At 36.3% G+C, this 25,390-nt stretch overlaps 1 protein-coding gene and 1 pseudogene across 1 annotated transcript in view; both read right to left on the reverse strand.

Annotated features, from left to right (window-relative positions):
- Positions 1-25,390, reverse strand: part of LOC119245581 (protein diaphanous homolog 2) — a 711,837-nt gene that overhangs the window by 307,701 nt on the left and 378,746 nt on the right. Inside the window, exon 3 of the mRNA XM_054695882.1 lies at positions 21,564-21,703. Within this exon, the coding sequence (XP_054551857.1) occupies positions 21,564-21,703 (140 nt within the window). The remainder of the gene's footprint in view (positions 1-21,563; positions 21,704-25,390) is intronic.
- LOC119246037 (60S ribosomal protein L10-like) lies at positions 1,656-2,241 on the reverse strand (annotated as a pseudogene).

The following is a 25,390-nucleotide window of genomic DNA, read 5'->3' on the forward strand; positions in this document are numbered from 1 at the left end:
TGATAAGATAGCTGTGTATACAAATCTTTTTAAACTAATCTTTATCTTCCCAGTTACTTCTTCAGCATTTACTATGCCTTGCCTAAACCTCTTTGTCTTATCAATTCTTCATAAACTTGTCATTTATTTTAAGATTTGTTTTTTATTTATTTATGCATACAAGAGCTGAGATGTGAGCCAGAAATGCAGGTAGGGGTATGTGAAGACTCACCAGAGACAGAGTGGGGAGCAGAACAGGCAGACCCAGTCAGAGACCCTAAGAGGGTGAAATAAAACTTTTTCCTCCCTTAAATGTTCTCCTAATTTCCTTAATTTTGTTCTTTGTCTTACTCCCTTTAGCTATACTGAATTTTTAATAAGGCCACTGAACTCTTTTTGTTGAACCAATCAGTTCCTTTAACAAGGGAAGCAGCCAAATGGAGTAAACATGAATTAAAATAACAACAATGGAAATATAGAAACTATGCAAGAGATATTGCAAATTAGAAACTAGGCAAATATGATAAATGCAAAGATAACCCCAAATCATACACACTGGGAGCACAATCAAATTTTGAATCGATGTATGAGCTCTCTTAGACAAAGTATATATAGAGAAAACTATTTCTCTATAAATTCAAAAATAGTTATATGATCTCAAATCTCTTGTAAGATCGAAATTAAAAGTCCAGCATCATGTTTATAGCTTCACAATAAATGTCCAGCATGGCGATTTTGTCTCCACAGTATTATTTGATAATTCATAGTATCTACCATCTCTCCTATCAAGATTTAAAAAAAAAAATTCTAGTCACAGGGGCTTCCTAGTGGCACAGGGGTTAAAGTCTCAGTGCTAGCAATCGATCACCAGCCACTGCAGCATGAGTTCGATACCCAGCAAGGGAGTTAACTCACATATGGCGCAGCAGAACTCTCCTGTCTCACCGAAGGCTCCCCTCAGCAGTGTATTTCAGTAGATCTGCCTGTTCTGCTCCCCACTCTGTCTCTGGTGAATCCTCTTACCCCCCACAGCTCTGGCATATACCCCATTCTTGTATGCATAAATAAATCTTTGAAAAAAAATTTCTAGTCACATATTTGAAAAACAGTAAGTGCTCACAATTTGTTCTTACCCCTTGAAATAAACATATCTGTAGCTTGTCTGCTTTCAACTTTTATTACTCCAGTTTCCCAAGATCATATGAAATAGTTGGGAAATGCATTAAGGTGAACACTTACTGTCATCAGCAAATTAAGACACACGAGTTCAACATGAAAAATTATAATTTATAAGCAATACAAAATTTATAAATACAAAAATAATAGCACAGATCAAATCAATAAAAAATCTCTAAAATAAAAACTCAGCATGGAATATCATACATTCTATTTCCTGGGAGAAAGTAATGACTAAATAAAATGACAGGATTCTTAAGGTATAAAATGTCATAGGTCAGAGAATGAGATACCCCAGCACATACACACAGGCTGATGTCCTATGTCACTTACTTTTAATTGATGTTATAATGCTAACTTCAATAATACTACAAAATTATTTTTCAGACAGGAAGTAGGATTTATAGCAGTGTGGCCAAGGAGGAAGAAGCATTGTTGGTTCTCACCAGTTCAGTCTTCCATTTGTCCACTACTAGGGCTATACTTGACCTACAGCAAATTCAGATGAGTTTCTTTTTAACTATGTCTTCAAACTTATCCATATTAAATTGGGTAAAGCCCCACTTCTTAGAGATATGGATCTTCTGGCAGTCAGAAACTGGCACTACATGTGGACTCAATCACATGCTCATTGTTCTACTGCTTGATACTTATGGCCATGATGACTTGGCCAATGCAAACTTCGGCTACTATGTCCCTGGAACTTTCCAAAGGTAGTTTGCATACCTATATAGAGTTTTAAGCCCCAGCACAGATCAACATCTTGTTGATATGGATGATGTGGAAGGGGTGGAGCCATACTTAAAACCCATCATTGCCACAGGCTTTGAAAAAGTAATTGTTGGCACAAATAAGCCTCAGGGGAGAACTGAGAACAAATAAGATTCAGAGGAGAACTCATATTCAATTGATACTCTGTGACAATTGAGTGGGAACTCATGTAATTTTGTCTGATTTTTCCCATGTCTTGGTGGCTCTTGATACTCTGCTGTGGATATTGGCATCAGGAATACCTCAGCAGAAGTAAGGCACTGGGTATGGTTTATTCTTATAATACTGGTAACAAAAGATAGGACAGATGCCCATGTATATACTGAGTCTTTCAGTGGTGTGCCAAAGGGAAAGGATCAAAGTTCTTAAGCATTTTTCTACCAAAGAAAATGTTATTAATGCTCAGTATAGCTTCGGTACTGAATCCATTTCAGGGAATTCTTATTTTCAAACAAATGGTAATTCTCATATTGAAATTTATGGTAAACCCATTTTTTAATAAGGCTATTTAACACTACAGCTTAGTGCTCTGTCTTCTATTGTTATTAGTGAATATCTAGTACACCCATTTAAATGATTTCCAGAAAATTCTGGGAGGCTGGTATTAAGGGTGGTATGATACCATAGCCTTGAGCTATAAAATATCTAGAGCAGTGTTCAATACTGAGGCAGTATCCTCCAAAATAGACAGAACTGGGCTCAGTCTATATTTTCCATAACACTAGATGTAACATAACAGTCCTAACAAACATGAATGGGTTGATTTGGGGTATATGAATACAGGAGATTTGTAGTCATATCGCAGACCAGTAAGCTATCTCTTATTTGAGGCTGATTTAGTTTTTCAAGGAATACTACAAAATCATATTGCTTCCTATATTCTGTCTTCATGGATTCTTTCATAGAAGAAGATTTTCAGGTTTAAATTGCCTATTGTGAGAATATACAACTATAGCTTTGCTGACTAGGTGGGAAATCTCCTGAAATTAACTTTGTGTTATCTAATACCAGTTGAACAACTGGGGTCATAGAACAAACACTGTCATCTAGTGCACATGGATCTTATTTCAACCAACCACACAGAATACCTGCACTTCAGGTGTTAACAGTCTTCTTAGTTATGAATTGTCAGCTATCGAGCTTTTATCAATAGTCCAGCCTCAGCCAGATTAGGTTACTGGAAGCTGCATACCAGCACTGTTTATCTGGGTCTTTGCAGAAACAACATGATTTTGATTTATTTTAACCAAGGAAAACATGACCTTCCTTAAAAAAGCAAAACAAACATATACTGTCATTCATCAGATAAAAGTTATGTTACTCAATATTCTGCCTTTTTTCTATCTGCCACCCCATTGTTACAAGACACTGTTAACTATTTTATGCATAAATCATTACCTGGCAGTGTCCTAGGCTTTTTGAAAATAACCAACTTCTGGGCCTCCCAGGTGGCACAAGGGGTTAAGATGCAACCTATGAAGCTAACCGCAACATTTGCAGCACAAGTTCGATCCCCTGGCCAGCCATGGAGCAACCCACATGGCGCAGCAGACCTCTCCTGTCTCACCGAAGGCTCCCCTCAGCAGTGTATTTCAGTCAATCTGCCTGTTCTGTTTCCCATTCTGTCTCTGATGAATCCTCTCACTCCCTGCACCTCTGGCCTGTACCCCTGTTCTTGTATGCATAAATAAATGAATCTTTAAAAAAAATTAAATTTGAAAATAACCAACTTCCCTTCTTGTTTATTTAGTGCTTTTATTTTTACCCTCATATTAATAATAGGCAGACATCTGCATCTCTTATTATTAGCAGCAGTTGCAATAATAAAATTCCCATAAGAGAAATATGTAAAATTCTAGTATGTGGCCAAGACCTCAGTTAAATTAATTAATAAAATATAAAGTTTCAAATGACACATATGTATGTGTGTTTTCTTTCCCAGACTAATTTTGAATATATAGAAGTGCATAAAAATGCTTTAAATCATAAGGGGTTAGTCTTATAGTATGAATCCATTTATTGTTAGTGTGACTGAACACTTTTATTAGATTTTATATACCTTGATAACTACATGTCCAGTTACAAGTTTCCGATTATTTTAAATAATTATTATACACTCTCACACACTGGTTTTCTAACTTAAAACATCAATTAAATGGGATAATGCATTGCCTTGATGGAAGTTCATGTATCATATAATAAACAGCAACAAAGCATGGACACCAGGAAGGCATGGTCCCTGAACCATCGGGGGAAGCCAGGGACCCCCACAACCACACTCTAGATCAGAGAGAGGGATGGCCCACTATCAAGATAAACCACAGACACCAGGAAGGCTTGGCCCCTGCACTATTGGTGTAAACCAGGGACCCACACAACCACCCTCAGGATTGAAGAGAAGGAGGGCCCCAAAACGGGCTCAGTAGGGAGGTGCAAGTGAGCAAAGCTGCTGCAGACCTCTGGCACCCACCCACCTGTGCTTTGGTACTGAGTTGAACTGGAGCACGGGTTCGCCATCAAAGGGAACTGCGGACACCAGGAAAGCATAGCCTCTGCCCATTCTTGGAATACAGGGACCGCACAATCCCTTTTGGGAACCAAGAGAGGTATGACTGCAAACCAAGCTAGGGACACCAAGGTCTTGTGGAACTGAGTATATGCAGAGGGAGGGGATCCTCAGAGACAGCACCTACCAACATATCCACAATATCACTACCCTTGTGGAGTTTTGTTTTAATAGTCCTGAACTTGGTCTTGCCAACAGTTCCCAACATCCCAAAAGAAGCACTCCAAAGAGATGCCTGCCAAAACCAGTAGCACAGTGTCCCAATGCATAGAACAAATTAGAAAATAAACATCAGGGAGAAGAAAAATACAAGCAAAGAAGCAAGCCCTCAGGGGAAGGACACAAAACAAAAAGAAAACCAACTACCAGAACACAACAACAATGACCTGGAAGAATTTCTCAGCAAGCCAGATAGAAAATTTAAAATTGCCATTATTAATAAACTAAAAGAAGATGAAAAGGAAAAGAATGATATGAGAAAATATAATCAAGGATCAGAAGAATGAAACTGAGTCCCTAAAGAGGAATGTGAAAGAAACACAGGCGATAAAAAGATTAATGGCTGAGTTAAAGAACTCTGGGGAAAGCAATGAAAACAGAATAGATAAAATGGAAGAACAAATCAGTACTCTCAAAGATACAGAAATAAAAAGAACTAAAACAGAAAAGGAAAGAGAAGTACAAAGGAAAAAGAGAACTATCTCACTCCACGAGGAAAGGAAATATAAGAGTAATAGGAATCCTAGAAGGAAAGGAGAGAGATATAGGAACAGAGAAAATATTCCAGGAAATAATTGAAGAGGGCCTCCCCTGGTGGTGCAGTGGTTGAGTGCTGGGCTGCAAAGCTGCCCACAGCCTCTGCAGTGCCGGTTCGATCCCCGGCCGCCAGCTAGGGTCCCATATGGCGTGCAGACTTCTCCTGCCACGCCCACTGCTCCCCTCAGCAGTGTCTTTGGTCAGTCTGCCTGTTCTATTCCCCGCTCTGGCTCTGGTGAATTCTCTCACCCTCCCGCACTTCTGACTGTACTCAGTGCTTATATAAATAAATAAATAAATCTTAAAAAAAAAAAAGAAGAAATAATTGAAGAGAACTTCTCAAACATGAAAAAGGAGCTGGAAATAGACATACAAGAAGCAAGAAGAACACCAAACTTCCATGATGAAAGGAAAAATACAGCAAGACACATAATAGTAAAGTTCCCAAGAATACAAGGCAAGGAAAAAATAATGAAGCTGACGAGGGAAGAAACAGATAATATATAAAGGAAAATCAATCAGGCTGACATCAGAATTCTCTGAAGAAACACTATTGTCAAGAAGAGAGTGGAAGGACATATTCAACAAACTCAAGACAACAAATGCCAACCAAGAATACTATATCCTTCAAAGCTTTCCTTCCTCCATGAAGAAATAGTAAGGAATTTCTCAGACAAGCAGAAACTCCAGAATTTCATTATGACTAAGTCCCGACTCCAAAAAATACTACAAGAAGACCTAAAGCCAAAACCAACAGAAGGATAAATAAGCAGAACAAAACAAGACAAGGAAAAAAACAATCACAAAAAGACAAATAAAATGACAAATACAGATGCCAACATGTCAATATTAACTCTAAATGTAAATGGACTAAACTCATCAATAAAAAGACACAGTCACAGGAAGGAGTAAGAAACAGGACCCAAACTTTTGCTGTCTTCAGGAAACATATTTAACTACAAAAGATAAAAATAGACTGAAAGGAAAGGGATGGAAAACAATCCTACAAGCAAATGGACCAAAAAAGAAGACAGGAACAGCTATACTTATATCAGATAAAATAGACTTCAAGCTAAAAAAAGGTAAAAAGAAACCCAGACAGTCACTACATTATGATTGAGGGGACAATATTCAAGAAGACATAACACTCACCAACATATACTCAGCTAATGAAAGAGCACCAAAATATATCAGACACGTATTATCATCTCTGAGAACAGACAGTAGAGAAAATACATATGTAGTAGGAGACTTCAACACACCACTCTCAACAATGGATAGATCAAGACAAAAAATAAGAAAGTGTAGGGCTTCCCCAGTGGCGCAGTGGTCGAGCGCTGGGCTGCAAAGCTGCCAGCAGCCTCTGCAGCGCTGGTTTGATCCATGGCTGCTCCCTGGCCACCAGAGGAGGGTCCCACATGGTGCGCAGATCTCTCCTGCTGCCCGCTGCTCCCCTCAGCAGTGTACTTTGGTCCTTCTGCCTGCTCTGCTCCCCACTCTGGCTCTGGTGAATTCTCTCACCCTACCGCGCTTCTGACTGTACCCAGTGCTTATATAAATAAATAAATTAATTAATTAATTAAAAAAAAAAGCAAGTCCACTAAAGCCCTAAAAAATGGCCTAGACCTCATAGTGTTAACAGATATCTATAGAACACTGTACCCCCCAAAAAAATGAGTACACATTTTTCTCAAGTGCACATGGATCATTCTCCACAATTGATCACATACGGGGATAAACATCAACAGATACACTAAGATCAAAATCATACCAACTATCTTCTCTGACCATGAAGACATCAAACTAGAAATAAACCATGAAAAGAAGGCAAGGAACCCTTGTATCTCATGGAGTCTGAAACCCACACTACTGGAAGATCTTTGAATCAATGAGGGGATCAAAGAAGAAATTAAAAAATACCTTGAAATGAATGATAATGAGGACCCAAATCTCCAGAACATATGGGACACAGCAAAAGCAGTTATAAGAGGATATTATATAGCAATATAGATTCACATCAAGAAACAAGAAAGAACTCAAAGGAACAACCTAATCTCCCACCTTAAAGAACTGGAAAAAGAACAGCAAAAAAGCCAAAAGCCAGTAGAAAATAAAAGAAATAATAAAAATAAAAGCAGCAATAAATGAACTAGAAGTTAAGAAAACAATCTTAAGGATCAATGAAACCAAAAGTTGGTTCTTTGAAAAAATAAACAAAATAGACAAACCTCTAGCCAGGCTCACAAAAGAAAAAAACAGGAAAAAGCACAAATAAATAGGATCATAATTGAAAGAAGAGACATCACAACAGACACAGCAGAAATCATATGAATAATCAGCGATTTCTATGAACAGTTAAATTCCAACAAGTTCAACAATCTAGAAGGCCAAATTCCTACCATTTTACAATCATTCAAAGCTAGACAAGAAGAAATAGAACACCTAAACAGACCAATTATAAGCAGCGAAATTGAAACAGTAATCAAAGTCCTCCCCCCAAACAAAAGCCTAGGACAAGATGTATTTACAAATGTATTCTACCAAACATTCAGAAACAAACTAGTGCCTATACTACACAAACCCTTTCAAAAAATTGAGAAGGAAGGGATAATAACAAACACATTTTATGAAGCCAACATTACACTAATAGCATAACTGAACAAGGACATCACCAAAAAAAAAAAAATACAGGCCAATCTCTCTAATGAACACTGATGCGAAAATCCTCAATAAAATCCTAGCCAACAGAATCCAACAATGCATAAATAAGATAGCTCACCATGACCAAGCAGGACTTATTCCAGGGACACAAGGATGGTTCCACATCCAAAAATCAATTAATGTAATCCAACACATCAACATTCTTTAAAGAAATAGAACAAATATTGATGAAATTCATATGGAACCACAAAAAACCCAAATAGCCAGAGCTCTCCTGACTAAAAAGGGAATCAGAGGAAACACAGGCCCAGACTTCAAACTATACTACAAAGCCATAATAATCAAAACTGCATGATACTGAAACAAAAACAGACACACAGACCAATGGAATCAAATAGAAAACCCAGAAATAAACCCACAGAAAATTTCAGTAATTTTCTACAAAGGAGCAAAGAATATGCAATAGAACAAAGTAAGTTTGTTCAATAAATGGTGCTGGGAAAACTGGGCTGCTACATGCAAAAAAATGAAACTTGACTACTTCCTCACACCATGCACAAAAAACAACTCAAAATGGATTAAAGAACTAGACATAAGACCTGAAACCATAAAATACATAGAAGGAAATAGAGGCGAAATACTACATGATATGCACATCAAAGACATCTTTACAGATACATCACTCAAAGCGGTGATAGTGAAGGCAAAGATAAACAGCTGGGACTACATCAAATTAAAGAGCATCTGCACAGCAAAAGAGACAACACTACATGACATACACCTCAGTAACATCTTTAAAGACACATCACCCAAAGCAAAGATAGTGAAGGAAAAGATGAACAGCTAGATTGGATCATACTAAAAAGCTTCTGTACAGCAAAAAAGACATTAACCAAAACAAAGAGACATCCCACTGACTGGGAGAAAATTTTGCACGCAATACTAATGATAAGGGACTAATCACAAAGATCCACAAAGAGCTGACAAAATTCAACAAAAACAAAGTAAACAACCCAGTGAAAACAAATGGGCAGAGGAGCTAAAAAGACACATCTCCAAAGAGGAAATGCAAATGGCCAATAGGCATATGAAAAAATGTTCAACCTCACTCATAATCAGGGAAATACAAATCAAGACCACAATGAGAAACCATCTCACACCAGTGAAAATGGCACATATTAAAAAAAAAAAAAAACTAGCAAAAACTATTGTTGGCAAGGATGTGGAGAAAAAGGAACTCTACAACACCACCCATGAGAATGCAAACTGGTCCAACCACTATGGAAAGCTGTTTGGAGGTTCCTCAAAATGGTAACAATTGAGCTTCCATATGATCCAGCAATTCCACCCCTAATTATCTACTCAAAGGACACAAAAACATTAATTCAAAAGGGCACCTGCACCCCTATGTTTATAGCAGCACTATTTACAATAGCTAAGCTTTGGAAACAACACAAATGCCCCAAAATAGATGACTGGATCAAGAAGATGTGGTAATATACACCATGGAATATTACTCAGCAATCAAAAAAGATAAACTCATGCCATTTGCAGCCACTTGGATGGAGCTGGAAGGGACCATGCTCAGTGAAATAAGCCAGAAAGAAAAAGAAAAATACCAGGTGGTTTCAATTTTAGGAGGATTGTAGAGGATCCAAATAAGGGATCATTAAAAATAATTATGATTAATAAAGTAAATATCAAAATCAACAGGCAACTATAAACCAGAGACATTCTACACAGGGGAAGATGGGAGTAAGATCAAAACAGGGGTGGGAAGAGCACAAGGGACTATGGTGATGGTACATGGGTAAATTGGTGGTGGGACTTTCACAGGGACTATAACCAAGATGAGAAAGCATACATTGTAAAAAAATGAAGAATAATGTAAAAAATGTATAAAAGAAATAAGAAATAAAATAAATACAAACACAGGAGCCATCATTTATTCTACCTTGATGACTGTAACATTTTCTCCTACTAAAATAATAAATTAGAAATTTGCATCAGTATGTTGTTCCTATATTTTTCTTATAAATATTATAGAATAAATAGATCCAGTTTGCTTCTATTATGAGACTGTAATATTGGATCTGCCTTAGGTTAAAATTGTGTTTTGAAGCTAACATTGTTTAATTAAGAATTCAATGTCACTTAGTACTTATGAAGTACCAACTTATTAGCTAAATGAGTTTGGATATGGTTGGTTTTTTTAAGATTTATTTATTTATACAAGCACTGGGGTACAGGCCAGAGGCACAGGAGGGTGAAAGAATTCACCAGAGACAGAGCAGGGAGCAGAACAGGCAGAAGGACTGAAATACACTGCTGAGAGGAGCAGCGGGAAAGACAGGAGAGGTCTGCCGCAGCACCATGTGGGACTCTCCCTGGCTGGCTGGGAATCAAACCTGCGCTGCAGAGACTGGGAACAGCTTCACAGCACTCTCGGCTCAACCTGCTGCGCCACTGAGGAGGCATGGATATGGTTGATGTTAATTCAAATTGTTGGTCGATACTTTTTAAAAAAACTAATGTATAGAAATAATTGCATTGAATTTACTACTTTCTACTCTGTGAAAATATACTAGGGTCTTCCAAGATTATTTATTTATTTATTTATTTGTTTGTTTGTTTGTTTATTTATTTTTGTGGGACCCTCACCATTGGCCGGGGATCGAACTGGTGCTACAGAGGCTGCGGGCAGCCTGACAACCCAGCACTCAACCGCTGCGCCACCAGGGGAGGCCCTTCCAAGATGATTTATGCATATGAAACTTAAAGGGGACAAATTGAAAACACCAATATTAAACAACCCTGCTTTAGTAATACTTTCATAATGCTGCCTTATGAGATGTGCTCACAATTTTAAGTCCTGTTCACATTTCTGCATTATAAAGAAAGGTCCTCATTATTATTGCCTTTTACATAGTCTACTGCAAAATGTTCTGAGAGTACTGATTTGCACCTATCTTTATATTAACTTTCTAAGTAGTGTTGACTGCTTTGCAAAGATTTTAATAAGTTTAATACAGGCTGTTTAAATGGCTATTAATACCCATAATTCAGAAAGTGCATTCTATTTCCAATTTATATTACTCTCAAGAGTCAACTATTTTCAGTAAAATGATTATGTTAAAATGCATATTTGTTAGTAAGCTAGAGAAATGTTTAAATCTAAAGGTCAGTTAGAAAATATCAAGAAAAACAAATGTCCCAAAGGTAATGCAAATAACTGCACATGACCTCTACAAGATTGTTTACCTGTTTTCATCAGCTTGAAAACTTTCTTTTTGTAAGTTATAATCACTGATAGTAAAAATAGACCCTATGCCATGAGTTTGGCAGATAACTAAGATTCCAAGGAAAACAGTATAAAGTTTCCTAGTGGGGTAAAGGACCCCTCATGCCATAAGCAATTTCAGCAACAACTCTGAAAGTAATTCATGCAATCACAATTCTCTCTTACTGCTCTTAAAAGACTATTCACTGTTTTGTCATATGCTGAGAAAACTTCATGACAATGATTTATTGCTACCCATTTCTTGGGATCTTCATAAAAAGTATTGCCAAATACTTGCACATACTGTAATGGGTTGTTTAGGAATAAAATTGTATAGATGGTTGGTTATGAAATTATTTTACATAATAGTGTGAATTGACTTTATGAATTATTCGTGAATAACATGGTCCTCACACTAAAACACAAAAACCATGGTCTGTGCGAAGTCCAATGTGATTTGTGCTAGCAGATTAGGATTTATTTTATAATCAAAACTCATGGATTTTTAGGGTATTATATAGTGTTGTAAACATTCAGTTTCATTAATTCGTTATGCATAGAAAAATCAAACATTGTAGAAATCATGCATTGTTGCCCTAGTTTATGAATATGCTTCAAATCAAACCAAAAGATTTCATTTCTGAGTGGAGGATGTCGACATCATTCTTTTTCTCTGATTACATCTAAAAATGCATGGCCACAAAACAGTACCAGATTAATGCAAATTCATTCTCACTGCTGGAGAAGAATAGGTTGTTATTGATGGTAGGTCAATATCTACATCAAATCACACATTGTCATATATAAATGACACCATCATAAAGCAAATAATGGGGCAAGAGGGCCCTTTTCCCAGAGGACTCCAAAATATAAATGCCAAAAGCAGACACACATGCATAAAAGTGTTATTGATTATAAGTAGGTGCAAGTGAATATATATATTGATAGTACAAAATAAATGCAGAGAGAAGGTACAGTAAGGGAGTTATTTGGATATGGTTAGTTAATGCTGGTTTATGACAGATATTTTTAAATATATGAATTTATCAGAAAATAATATAATGAAATGGCATGTTCCATTATCATCTGAGTAATTAAATATCATATGAATCTGAAATTCATGACTTCATTTAATATTTTGAAAGGACTATATTTTGAGAATGTGTAGCTGTGTGTGTGTGCATCTATTTATAATTATATTATTATTTTACTAGGGGCTAAACAAAAAGAAACCAGTTAAAACTGTGGGAGGGTAGAAAATAAGCCATAAGAGGGTAAATGCTGGATTATTTATTTATTTTTAAAGATTAATTTATTTATTTATACAAGCACTGGGTACAGTCAGAAGCGCAGGAAGGTGAGAGAATTCACCAGAGCCAGCGTGGGAAACAGAACAGGCAGACTGACGAAATACACTGCTGAGGGGAGCAGTGGGCGTGGCAGGAGAGGTCTGCGCACCATGTGGGACCCTCGCTGGTGGCTGGGGACCAAACCAGCGCTGCAGAGGCTGCGGGCAGCTTTGTAGCCCAGCGCTCAATCGCTGTGCCACCAGGGGAGGCCTAAATGCTGGATTTTTTAAATTAATGTATTTATTTTTAATTGAAGTGATATTAGGATACACCCAATAAGGTATTATTAATATGGAGCACCTACCACCAAATCATCCATATTCTACCACCATAGACCACTGTGCTTCCTTCTTCTTTCTTCTTTCCCCTCTTTTACCTCCTCCCCACTTGGTGCTTCAGTTATGTAGTCAGCTGTCAAGGGTTAGTTTTCAAGCTTGTTTTCATCTGACTATTAATTTAGTTCCTTTATATTCTACATATTAGTGACAACACTTTCTCCTTCTAACTTATTTCACTTAGCTTTATCCCTTCATGCTGCATCTATGTTGCCACGAACTGTATGAGTTTATCTTTTGTGATCATTGAGTAGTATTCTATTGTGTGTATATTAATGATAGGGGGGACTCTGTATCTCTTATCATTAGCTGCAATTGTGATAGTAATAGTCCCATAAGAGAAATATGTAAAACTCTAGTATGTAGCTAAGATATTTAGTTAATTAACAAAAATATAAATAGGGCCTACCTGGTGGTGCAAGAGTTAAGAGGCAACCTTATGAAGCTATCTGCAGCTACTGCAGCAAGAGTTAGATTCCTGGCCAGCCAGGGAGCAATCCACATGTCACAGCAGACCTCTTCTGACTCGCCTACTGCTCCCCTCAACAGTGTATTTCAGTCAGTCTGCCAGTTCTGTTCCCCACTCTGTCTCTGGTGAATCCTCTCACCCCCCACATCTCTGGCCTGTACCCTAGCTCTTATATGCATAAATAAATATTAAAAAAATAAATAAAAATTTCAAATGACACATATGTATGTGTGTTTTCTATCCAAGACTAATTCTGAATATATATCAGTACATAAAAATCTTTTAAAATGGAAGGGAGTTAGCATTCTATTATGAAATCTATTTAGTTACTGTGAATAAACTCTTTTACTGGATTTTATATACCTTGATAACTACAAGTCCAGTTACAAGTTTCCAATTATTTTAAATAATTATTATATATACACACACACACACTGGTTTTTCTAACTTAAAACAACATTTAAAGGAGATAATGCATTGTCTTGGAGAAGGTTCATGTGCCATATAATAATAAAATAAACACCAATGCAGGAGGCATCATTTATTCTACCTTAACGCCTATAACATTTTCTCCTACTAAAATAATAAATTAGAAATTTAGTTCACTTTGTAACTAAATCTACTTAATAGTCTTCTATTCATTCCATTAAATGCAACAGAATTCAACTAAAACACATCATTCCAATTAAATGAATAAGGGAAGCAATACTGGGGTAATTAACCAAGCCAAAAGACCTCCAAGGACATGGATAGAAGTCAGTTCCTTTGAAGTACGGGGAACTGAAAAAGATTCACATATGTTGTAACATATCAGTTCCCAGGTACACAAGCAGCTTACTCTCTCCAAGGAAAAGGGCTTGTTGGTTATTGTTTTACAAATTCTGAAGAATATGTCCAGAGTGTGGGAAAAAGTGACTACCCATACAAGAACCAGTTGAATCAATAGAAACAAGAGAGTGACCTATAGTTATAATCATAAACATCAGATTTTAATCTCATGGTTCCTGCATTCATATAAGTAATGTCACCAAAGAATATTGTGTTTGCTAGACTATTTCTTTCCATACTATTATCCTGAGGAAGAAATATATCACTTGTTACCTTCCCACCCCCAACTTATGATTTTCCCTAGAGTAGTATGTAGGGAACTTTTTCAAAAAACAGTGGTTCAGAATTTCTCTTACTTATAAAGAATAGATTTTGTAAATATGTCTCAAATTAACACATTTACAATATGTTATTCATTTGTGGTTTTCAAGATTGCCACTTACAATTTCTTTGCTTCTGAGGAGAAAACAGATCAAGCTTCTGCCTCAGAAGGCTTAAGCAAGAATTGATGGTAAGGTTTTGTAAGGGCTAGCAAAGAGAGGCCTTACTCTGAAAGCTTTCCTGGCAGTATGGATTGCTGCCAATGTTGCATTTAAGGAACTTTCTATTTTTGAACTTTTTGTGACTCAGTTAAGACAAGAAATGGTTTCCTCTTTGACTTGTCTGAATGAATATACAGATATACATATAGGTATATGTGTATATGCATATACATATAAATATATATATATTTATTTTATATACATATATATTACTTTCCTATAATGTAACCAAACAAGTAGCTTCAAAGATGTCATCTTAAGTGTATGTATAACTGAGGTATTACTTTATCAAATTATTTTAAAGTTTGACATAATTAATATAATCTGTACTAAAATGTAATATTACAAAAAGGATATGACACATTGTTGACATTGTATAAAGAAAAAAATTATCCCAGGACTAAAATTATTAAACTTCATAGCAAAAGGAATTTCAAATGTATTTTTAAATGTCAAAAGCAGGTAAAAATTTTGCAAAAAAATTTTTAAAATACTCAAAAAAATTCTGTTAAACTTACTAAACCTAATATTCCTACAATACATTTTATTTGTCTGATTAACCCATAAGAATGATACCTTATTAGTTATAAAATATAGCATTTACCTTTAAATGATAAACTACAATATCAAACATACAGAAATCATGGCATTGATCTAACTACAACAAATTGAAATTTAATTGAAACGGTACCACATATTTAATATAATCATTTAAAAAATCATATTTTAAGAAAAAAATTAAAGGAAACCATGTTATTTAAACAGTACAATCTAATTTCTGAGAAAACATAAACCTGAAAACATACTTCAGGAAGATGGCATCAGAGTAAGTGCACTACTTTGCTCTGGGTAGAATGGACTAAGAGAATTTCAGAGAGGCACTTAACTCAGAGAATCCTGTGATGAGGGGAGAAACTGGAGAAAACACCAGAAAACAATGCTGACCATACACAACAGAGGATATGCTGAAGAAATTCAACTCTGGACAGCCAAACATGAATGAAGGACAAGCTTCCAATGGAGAGGAAACTGAAGTGTGTATCCATGCCGAGGGAGGGAAAAGCTCCTTGTGAATTTATCTGAGGGAGATACAGGCAAGAGTGCTGTGGTGATCTAGATAGATAGGACCCCAAGTGAGAAAGGCAAACCTCAGAAAGGCATGATTCACACTATGTACTTGCTCTGGGAGCAGGCAGCTATGGGGACAGAGTACATATAGTGGAGATGCATTGGGAAACACTGGGACTTCACTGAAAGTTCAGCCTCCAGAAGGCAGAGACAAGGTTCTAAAGCACAGAGAGGAAGGGCTAGCAGCACTAACACAGGCACCAGCTGTGCCCACACTCACCACTCTCACCTTCCCAGTAACTTCCCCCATCCACAGAAGACCAGGTAGATTAGTTTCCCCAAAAGACTCCTTAAAACCAAAACTCTAGGATGAGATTCCACTAGTGAGTTCTACCAAACCTTCAAAGATAATGTAACACCCAGCCTTCTCAAAATCTTCCAAAAATGTGAGATAATCAGAATGATCCTTGCTGTCAGAGGGAGAGAGGAAGTGGCAGGGGCATGAACAAATTGGGTAGGAAGCAGAGTGGACTATAATGGTGGAGTATGGGAACTTGGAAGGTGGATTTGATGTGGCAACAACACCTGAATGGGGAGATCCTACACCACTAAAATACAAACTATGCTGTAAGTGAATGCTACATCAATTTAAAAAAAAAAAAGCCAAAACAAAACAAAACAAAACATAAACCTATGTTTACAAAAACAAATCATTCATCTTCTTGATCCAGTCTTCTATTTTTGGGCATTTGGGTTGTTTTGAGGTTTTACCTATTGTAAATAGTGCTGCAATAAACATAGGTGTACAGGTGCTCTTTTGAATCAATGTTTTTGTGTCCTTTGGGTAGATCCCTAGGAGTGGAATTGCTGGATCATATGGTAGCTCCATTTTCAGTAGACTGAGGAACCTCCAGACAGCTTTCCACAATGGTTGGACCAGTTTGCACTCCCACCAGCAATGTAGGAGAGTTCCTTTTTCACCGCATCCTCACCAATATTTGTTGTTGGTTGTTTTTTTGATATGTGCCATTCGTACTTGTAAGGTGGTATCTCAAGTGGTTTTGATTTTCATTTCCCTGATTATAAGGGATGTTGAACAGTTTTTCATATGCCTGTTGGCCATTTGCATTTTGTCTTTGGAGAATGGAATATTATTCAGAAATCAAATAAGATAAACTCATGCCATTTGTAGCAACAGGGATGGAGCTAGAAGGAATTATGCTCAGTGAAATAAGCCAGAAGGAAAAAAAGAAAAATATCGGATGGTTTCACTTATAACAGGAATATAGGGGAACCAAATAAGACATCATTGTAAAAAAAAAATAACAGTACAAAACACAACAAAGCAAAAACAGACAATTATATACCAGAGACATCCTGCAGGGAGGAGGAGGGAGAGGGTGAGAGGGAGGGAGGGAGGAGCACAGGGGACTGTGGTGATGGTGCACGGGTGCCTTGGGGAAGGAGATTCTATGGGGACTCAATCTGAGGGGGTGGGGGAAAGCAAATGTTGCCTGAAAAAATGAAAAAAATGATAAATGTGAAAAAAAAGAAAAAAAAACCAAATCATTCAATAAGCACTTGAACTGAGCATTTAAATCTATAAATCATTATCATTTGCACATTTCAATCAACTATTTACTATATTTAGAGAAATATATCAATATGACTATATAAACCAAGCTTAAACATGGAAAACAAATCCAATGTAAATTCAGCAGGAAGTCTTTTTTGTTTGTTTTTGTCTCTTACCTCCTCTCTGATTACATCTATTTTCTCCAAACACATAGACATTTTAGAAAATTAATCTCCCACTCAAGTAAATAACAATTTTCTGTACCTTTTCTCCCCCAAATTCTTCAATTCATGAGTGATTTCTGGAAAATCCTACAAAAATCCCTGTCAAGGGCTTCCCCTGGTGGCACAGCGGTTGAGCACTGGGCTGCGAAGCTGCCCGCAGCCTCTGCAGCACTGGTTCGATCCCCGGCTACCAGAGAGGGTGCCACATGGCGCGTAGACCATGCCAACCCGCTGTTCCCCTCAGCAGTGTATTTCATCAGTCTGCCTGTTCTGTTCCCTGCTCTGGCTCTGGTGAATTCTCTCACCCTCCACCGCTTCTGACTGTACCCAGTGTTTGTATAAATAAAAACAAATAAACAAACAAATAAATAAATAAATAAATTTAAAAAAAAATCCCTGCTAATTTTTCCATCACCATCTTCCTCTGAACTTCAAATATAGTTAAGAGTAAGATAAAAGTTCAAAGCAGTTGGAAAAGCAATGAGTTTACAAAGGATGCCAGTTGAAATCTTTTGTTGAAAAAACCTTCCTACTCAACAGGCCAAACCTAGAGCTGGAAGAAGGGGTATTCTTAACTTTAATTAGAGAGAGAGGGTCAGGGGAAAAAAACTAAGAGAGAGAAAGCAGAGTATAATAGGACTGTGGTTGAAGACTATGTGTGCTATGGTGGTAGGAAAATTATGGTAGCCACACCTAAGGGAGAAATACTATATTATGAAAAACCAAGGATGTAAAATAATGTCACAAATAAATCCTTTTTACAGTGGAATAGACATAGTTCTTGATGGTCGGTAATTGAAAGCTTGCTTGATGGCACTAATGCTTAGGATGCCAAGCACAGGCTGGAGTTCCCAAATGCTCTTGCCTACCTGTCAAAGACACTTGTGAATCAAATAAAGCACCTCCTCTTGCATAAAGTCCAGGTAGCATGCATCCAGCATCTCATCCATTTCCGATGCAATAATGAGTACACTATGACAGGAGGTCACTTGATGGATTACATCCATCGTATCTTCCAGAATGTGGATGCTCAAGGTATCAAGGTTCTTTGCCTCCACAGAAGATCTGAGGTGTTGATCACTTTGGCACATACTCCCACAGGGAATCGAGTAAACCCCTGCTTTAGCTCTTCCCAGCCACAGGTGAACCTCAATAGGCTTTGAGGTTATGTCATTGATTTTGTAAAGAATGTAGTTTGGCACCTTTAGCTGATTATCCCCACAACAGAGATCTGTGATAATGCCATTCTCCTAACCTTTATTTTTTTTAAAATAATGAATTTTATTTTTATATTCCCATACAATTGCAACCCCCCATTCTGAACCCACTCCCTCCTCCCGCCCCCACCCCCAAAGTGTCTCTGGTTCTAGTTTTTTGTTGTTTTGATTTCTCAAACTTTCTTATAGTTATTCATTTCCTGGTCCCTTATTTAAGTTTTCTAGATTCCTGCTATGAGTGAGACCCATCCGGTTAATTTTCTTTTTCTTTTGGCTTATTTCGCTGACATGATCCCTTCCAGCGCCATCCATGTTGCTGCAAATTGCATGTGTTTATCTTTTTTGAATGCTGAGTAATATCCATGGTAATATTGTACAAACATCTTCTTGATCCAGTCATCTATTTTTGGGCATTTGGGCTGTTTCCAAAGCTTAGATATTGTAAATAGTGCTGCTATAAACATAGGGGCGCAGGTGTTCTTTGGAATTGATGTTTCTGTGTCCTTTGGGTAAATACCTAGGAGTGGAATTGCTGGATTATATCATTCCCCTAACCTTTAACACACTGTCAATTAGAGTAGAGGTGAGCAGTTGGCTTATGCTGAAAGGGGCAATGGCCTAGATTGGGGTCCTGGCCTAGATTTGGGTCCTCCTAGCCATAGGAGTTGCGCATCCCTCAGACCTATGGTCATTACTTCTACTGGCACTACCCATGGGGGGATGCTGCCATGGCTCCCAATGCCATTTTTTCTCATCTTAAGGACAGTTTTGGCAAAACTGGATGAGCAGATTGGCTCTAATAAGAGAATTTAATACAGAAGACCCAATCTTTACAAAAAGCTACCACAAAATGTTGGCACATGGAAACCAAAGCAGCCTTGCATTACCTGTTGGCCAATCAGCTACTAGAATGTAGCCTCCAGCCAATTAGGATTTTTGCAGCTTCTTGCCTTATCCCATAATTCTCTGGAATCAACTGACACTTGTGCAATATTTTAAATGTGTTCAGTAATGTTAAGCCTTTCCTGCCACCTTTATAAACATGTACATTTACTATGTACTTTCCCCCTTATTCCTGAATGCTATAACATCTAGAGTTACTTCTTAAAAATTCTTTCGTTCACTCATACAATTAATTGATTAACAAAAGTTTTTGAACTCTAAGTGTATGGCAAGATGGCTACCTTTGAATCATTATCATACTCAAAAGTAAATTAGATCTGGGCTTCCTTGCCAGTCCCTGGCCTGGGAGTCCAACATTATTTCTGTTCCTTTTCTCCTAAATAAGCTTAAAAAAAAAGTAAATTAGATCTTACCATTGCTTTATAATTGATTTTTAGAATTATAATATGTAGTTTTCTACCAAATGCACTACACATGAAAACAAATAGTATGATGTATTTCAATTTATAGTAAATTGAAACAATAACTGAGTTCTAAATTATTTTAAAGGCTTTGTGTAAAGTTCTAGGGAAATACAAGATGTTGGCCCCATTTTATGTTAGGAAAAGCATGAAAAAAAATGAAAATAAAGATGCCATATACTCTTTTTTTTTAAAGATTTATTTATTTATTTATACAAGCACTGGGTACAGTCAAGCTTGGGAGGGTGAGAGAATTCACCAGAGCCAGAGCAGGGAGCAGAACAGGCAGAAGGACCGAAGTACACTGCTGAGGGGAGCAGCGGGTGGCAGGAGAGGTCTGCGGCCATGCGGGACCCTCCTCTGGTGGCCAGGGATCGAACTGGTGCTGCAGAGGTTGCGGGCAGCTTCGCAACCCAGCGCTCAACCACTGTGCCACCGGGGAGGCCCAATGCCATATACTCTTATCCAGTAAATTTTGAACATAAGTTTCTAGTGATTGTGTAAGTAGATCCCACAATATTTTTGTATTACAATGAAAATCTATTTCCTTATAAAAGGGGCCTCCCTGGTGGTATGAGGGGTTAAGACACAACCTCTGAAGCAGTCCACGGTCTCTGCAGCACAAGTTCGATCCCAGGCCTGCCAGAGAGCAACCCACATGGCTCAGTAGACCTCTACTGGCTCGCCCGCTGCTCCCCTTGGCAGTGTACTTTGGTCAATCTGCCTATTCTGTTCCCCACTCTGTCTCTGGTGAATCCTCTCATCCCCCACACCTCTGGCCTGTCCCCCAGCTCTTGTATGCATAAATAAATAAATCTTTAAAAAAATTAAATTTTGCATGTAATTATTTCTAATGCTTTTTATCGCAATAAGCTCTTCCTTAAAAATCCAGTGGAGATCTAAATGTGTAGAGTTTGAGGAGCTTTTGAATACTTCTCTCATATTTTTTATTGGCTAAATTAATTTAATTTTCACTATCCCAAATTACAAAAATATATGAATTACATATCTCAAACTTGTAGGATATGAAATATTTACTTCTCAAGTTAAGAAGGAATAATATCTATATACTTCATTTGTTTTACAATAAATATCTAATAACCAATCTGAATCCACCTATCTCCATGTAAATGTATGTATTAACTTCTGGATCCATGTTTTATATAATTAAAGAGGAATTAAACTTCGACGTAACAATTGTGTTCTTAAAATTGCATGTGATTTGTGATCAGAGTATATCTTTTAAATATTTGTGGCTTCATAATCAGACATTCCTTTTTTACAAGTTAATATCAGACTCAGGCGAAAAAATCTTAAAGTTAAAATGACATAAATGATTATATTCACCAACATTAAATACAGTACAAGTTTTATGCCTCATGAAACAATAAGAACCACTTACCTGACGGGATTGCTGGTTAAAGAAACCCTCAGAGATTCTAAGCAGTTAAGTAGTTTTTCATCTGCAATACCAGATCGTAATTCATGAACATATTCTTGTGAAGACAGGGTGCACTCATGTTTGCTGTTTTTCAGCCCTCCCTATTAAAAAAAAGAAAAATACTACTATTTTAGAGTATTACCCACAGTAATTTTAGAAAAAAAACTTTTAAAGTAATACATAGAATATATAAACACTTTTTCTGTATAAAAAAAAAGTGTGTAAAATATGTGCAAGGCACTTAAAAATTCTTGGTCATAGAATTGACATGATAAAATCATGTTGTGTATCCCTCAACATGCTCCTCACCCTCATTTAAAAGAAAACTACACTGCTGTGTTTATGACCAGAATAGAATATGGACTTGAGTTGCATTAAATTTATAAAGTATGTTTACATTTACAATTCAGGCATTATGATTAACATTAACTAGTCCTCTTTATCCCACAGGATGGGATGAACATTTAGAAAGCCTCTTAATAGTTTTCCTTGTTAAGATATTTATATTCTATTCCAAAAAAAAACACAACAAAATTTAATATAAACATTATATATAAAACCCAAATCTACTGAACTGTATCAGTACATCTAACTCAAATAACAAGGGAAAACAGTTATTAAAATGCAAAATAAAATATACCCTCCAATTATCATGGTTAACCTAATTAGTCTAAAGCATTCACCCATCCCCAACTATTCCTTCCTAACTCTGGTACTCTGTAGATTAATCTTAAAAAGTCATTAAATGCATTTATGTGATACAGGCTAGTTTTTAGATTTATTTCCAATAAGCATGAGAATATTTCTAGCACTCATTATCTCATCACAGCTCCATCATCCTTAGCTCCATCACCTTGCTATAACTATATAAGTAGTGTGGGGAAAAGACTGGGAGGAAAACATCATGAACATATTCGTTGAACTAATATCTCATAGTTTCACATTCTAGACAGATAAAAAAATCATAACTACCATTTTTATATTAAAAATATATTCCCCTGAATTAAAACTCTAGTTTCAGTTCTATTTTCTCAGTCCTTGTGAATTACATGAAGTTTCTGCTAAGTATCTAAATGAGAATTAAAAAAGTGACTTTTTTTTCCTATTTGGTAGAAGTCACATTGTGAGAGGATGTAGAATTGTTAAAAAATGTGTTAATAATGAGAAATGGATTCTCTAGGATTTCATATTATTTGGCTTTTTTATTGAAAATACTATCTCAATATAGAAAATGTCAATCATTCTTAATGTCTCAATTTTTAAAAATTACATTAAATAGTGAATGCTTAAAATCTGATCAAGTCTTATGTAGAGGAACTCTATTCCCTTATATCACTGTGTCACTATCATTATCATAACACCGTTATAGCAAAAGTCATTATTTGTGTCTTGCTCCTAGACCGGGAACTCCATGTATGCCATCAGTCTAATACAGTTCATGAATTTAGTGATCCTCAACAAAAGTGTGCTATTATTGAATCTGTCCATAACAATTACAGAACAAGGAATACAATTTCAGAGTTTTAGCTTTCATATTTGTGTAATGGCCCTGACTTGATTTCTATGGCTTTATTTGATATACAGTAGATATCCAAGAATTCTACTGGATGAGTCACCACACAGATGGCACAGTAAGTAAAAACATAAACTTATTTCCACATATCTAGAACTTATTCATTCATTTTTTAAAAAAACACAAGAAATTCTAGAAAGTAAACTATAATAGCATAAAATTTTGCAAGTATATACTCACATATGCACATGTCACTTTCATATGCTCCTCAAAAAAGGTGCTACTGATGCACCCCTGGAGGCATGTAGATAAAGCAAGTCCCACTGAATGATGTATTTATTTGTCAGTTTCTCTGCCTGGATGACTCTTACTATTCACATCGCCATTGCTGGCTCTCTCTTCACTCAAGTCTAAAGTTAACCAAACCCCAACTCTAATTCAATACTGACCCCTAAGTTATACTAAAGTTAACCAAACCCCAACTCTAATTCAATACTGACCCCTAAGAATGAAAACTAAAGTTAACCAAACCCCAACTCTAATTCTCTTCACTCAAATCTAAGCCCAACAGTCTCCTTTCCTCACTGCAGGTACCACTACCAACACCATTTTAATATTTATTTGTAGTATTAGCTCAATAGAAATTTAATTTGTTTAGCAATTTACTTGTTTACTATGTCGTCCTCATTAAAACATAAGCTCTATGAGGCAGAATCTTGTCTAGCTTGTTCACAGCTATATCACCAGATATCAACACATTGACACACACAACATCAATGCTTGACACACAATAAGTACTCGATACATAACTCTTGAAAGGATGGATGAATGGTGAGTAAAAAATATGGTGAATGGGAGATGAGTTCCAACAGGCTGAAACTTTCCAACTCACTTCAGTTCTGCGTCAGATTATTACAGTGTCCTAAAACATTCTATTATAATATAGTAAAAGATGCTGAGTATAGAACAGGCAAACTGAGACAATGTACAGCATGTGGGGAATAGCTGAAACTACTACCAGTTTTGAATCATGATCCCATCACTTACCATCTAAGTAAACTATGTGCAGATGCTTGAACTAATCTCTATACACTCGTTTGCTTATCCATGATATAGGGGTAATAAATACCTATCCCTTATGTTTGTTATGAGAATTAAGCATATATAATATGCATTTCATAAGCAGTCTCTCGAAGATGCAAAGTAAGCTGTATCTAATATGTGCATTTCATATGTGATATCTCATAGATACAGAATAAGTTGCTCAGAAAATTTCAATTCCCTTCTTTCAGGTGGTCAGAGCTAAGATACTTTTAATGGAAAAACTGGGATACTCATCATCTTGGGACTCACTCTACTCACAAGTCTTACAGACAAGTATAAATTATATAATTTAGGATACACATGGTCATGATGAGAAAACACAAAACATTGTAGAAAAAAATAATTTTATCAAACTTTAAAGGATTTGGAGGTTTTAGCACAAGTTCAAATTTGAAACTTTTGTGAACTTAATGCAGTGTATACATATACTGATTTTTATGATACACACCTGAAATTATATAATGTTATAATACAATGTCATTTCAATAAAAATAAATGTAATTAATTTACAAAAATGTAATAATATGTGAAGACTAGTCATTAAGGATCACCTCTACTAACATCTTTGCTATAGAAATAGACAATCTAGGTGATTGCCAAGTTCACATAATTAGTGAGGTTTTGAGTATAACACTCTAACAGTCTGGTCCTCAGGTTACTGCTTTTTCCACAAAATGTAACTTTTCCCCAATATTGAACAAAAGATCAAAGCAACAAGTATTTAATTCTGAAATCAATATTATAATATGGTGCGACATAATATTAAAGAAATGATCTCAAACCAAAACAGTGTAATAGATTGAATTAATTTTCACTGTATTTAATAGGTAATACAAGAAAGACATATTATTAACATCCTGTTCTGATATTGAACAAAGGAAAACAGTAGATAATGGACAGATAATAATGGGAATCTTAATTAGCTGCTCTGTATGAGATTAATGAAAATTACCACTGTGCCCGTTTGATCTTTAAAAAATAATGTAGACAAAGTTAGTAATTAACATATACCATGCTATTCCAAAGCTAGGTGAACAAAAATATTTCATTATTTGAAGCCATACCTTAATATGAAAGTCATTAGGATGGAGATACTTGTCAGTGTGACTGTGTGAGTATTATTCTAAGATACTACAGAACAACCAAAAGGAAATTTAGATGAGTTTAATAA

This window comes from Talpa occidentalis, unplaced genomic scaffold (genome assembly GCF_014898055.3).
Source record: "Talpa occidentalis isolate TD23 unplaced genomic scaffold, MPIMG_talOcc4v2.1 talOcc4.15, whole genome shotgun sequence".
In the NCBI taxonomy this organism is placed as follows: Eukaryota; Metazoa; Chordata; class Mammalia; order Eulipotyphla; family Talpidae; genus Talpa; species Talpa occidentalis.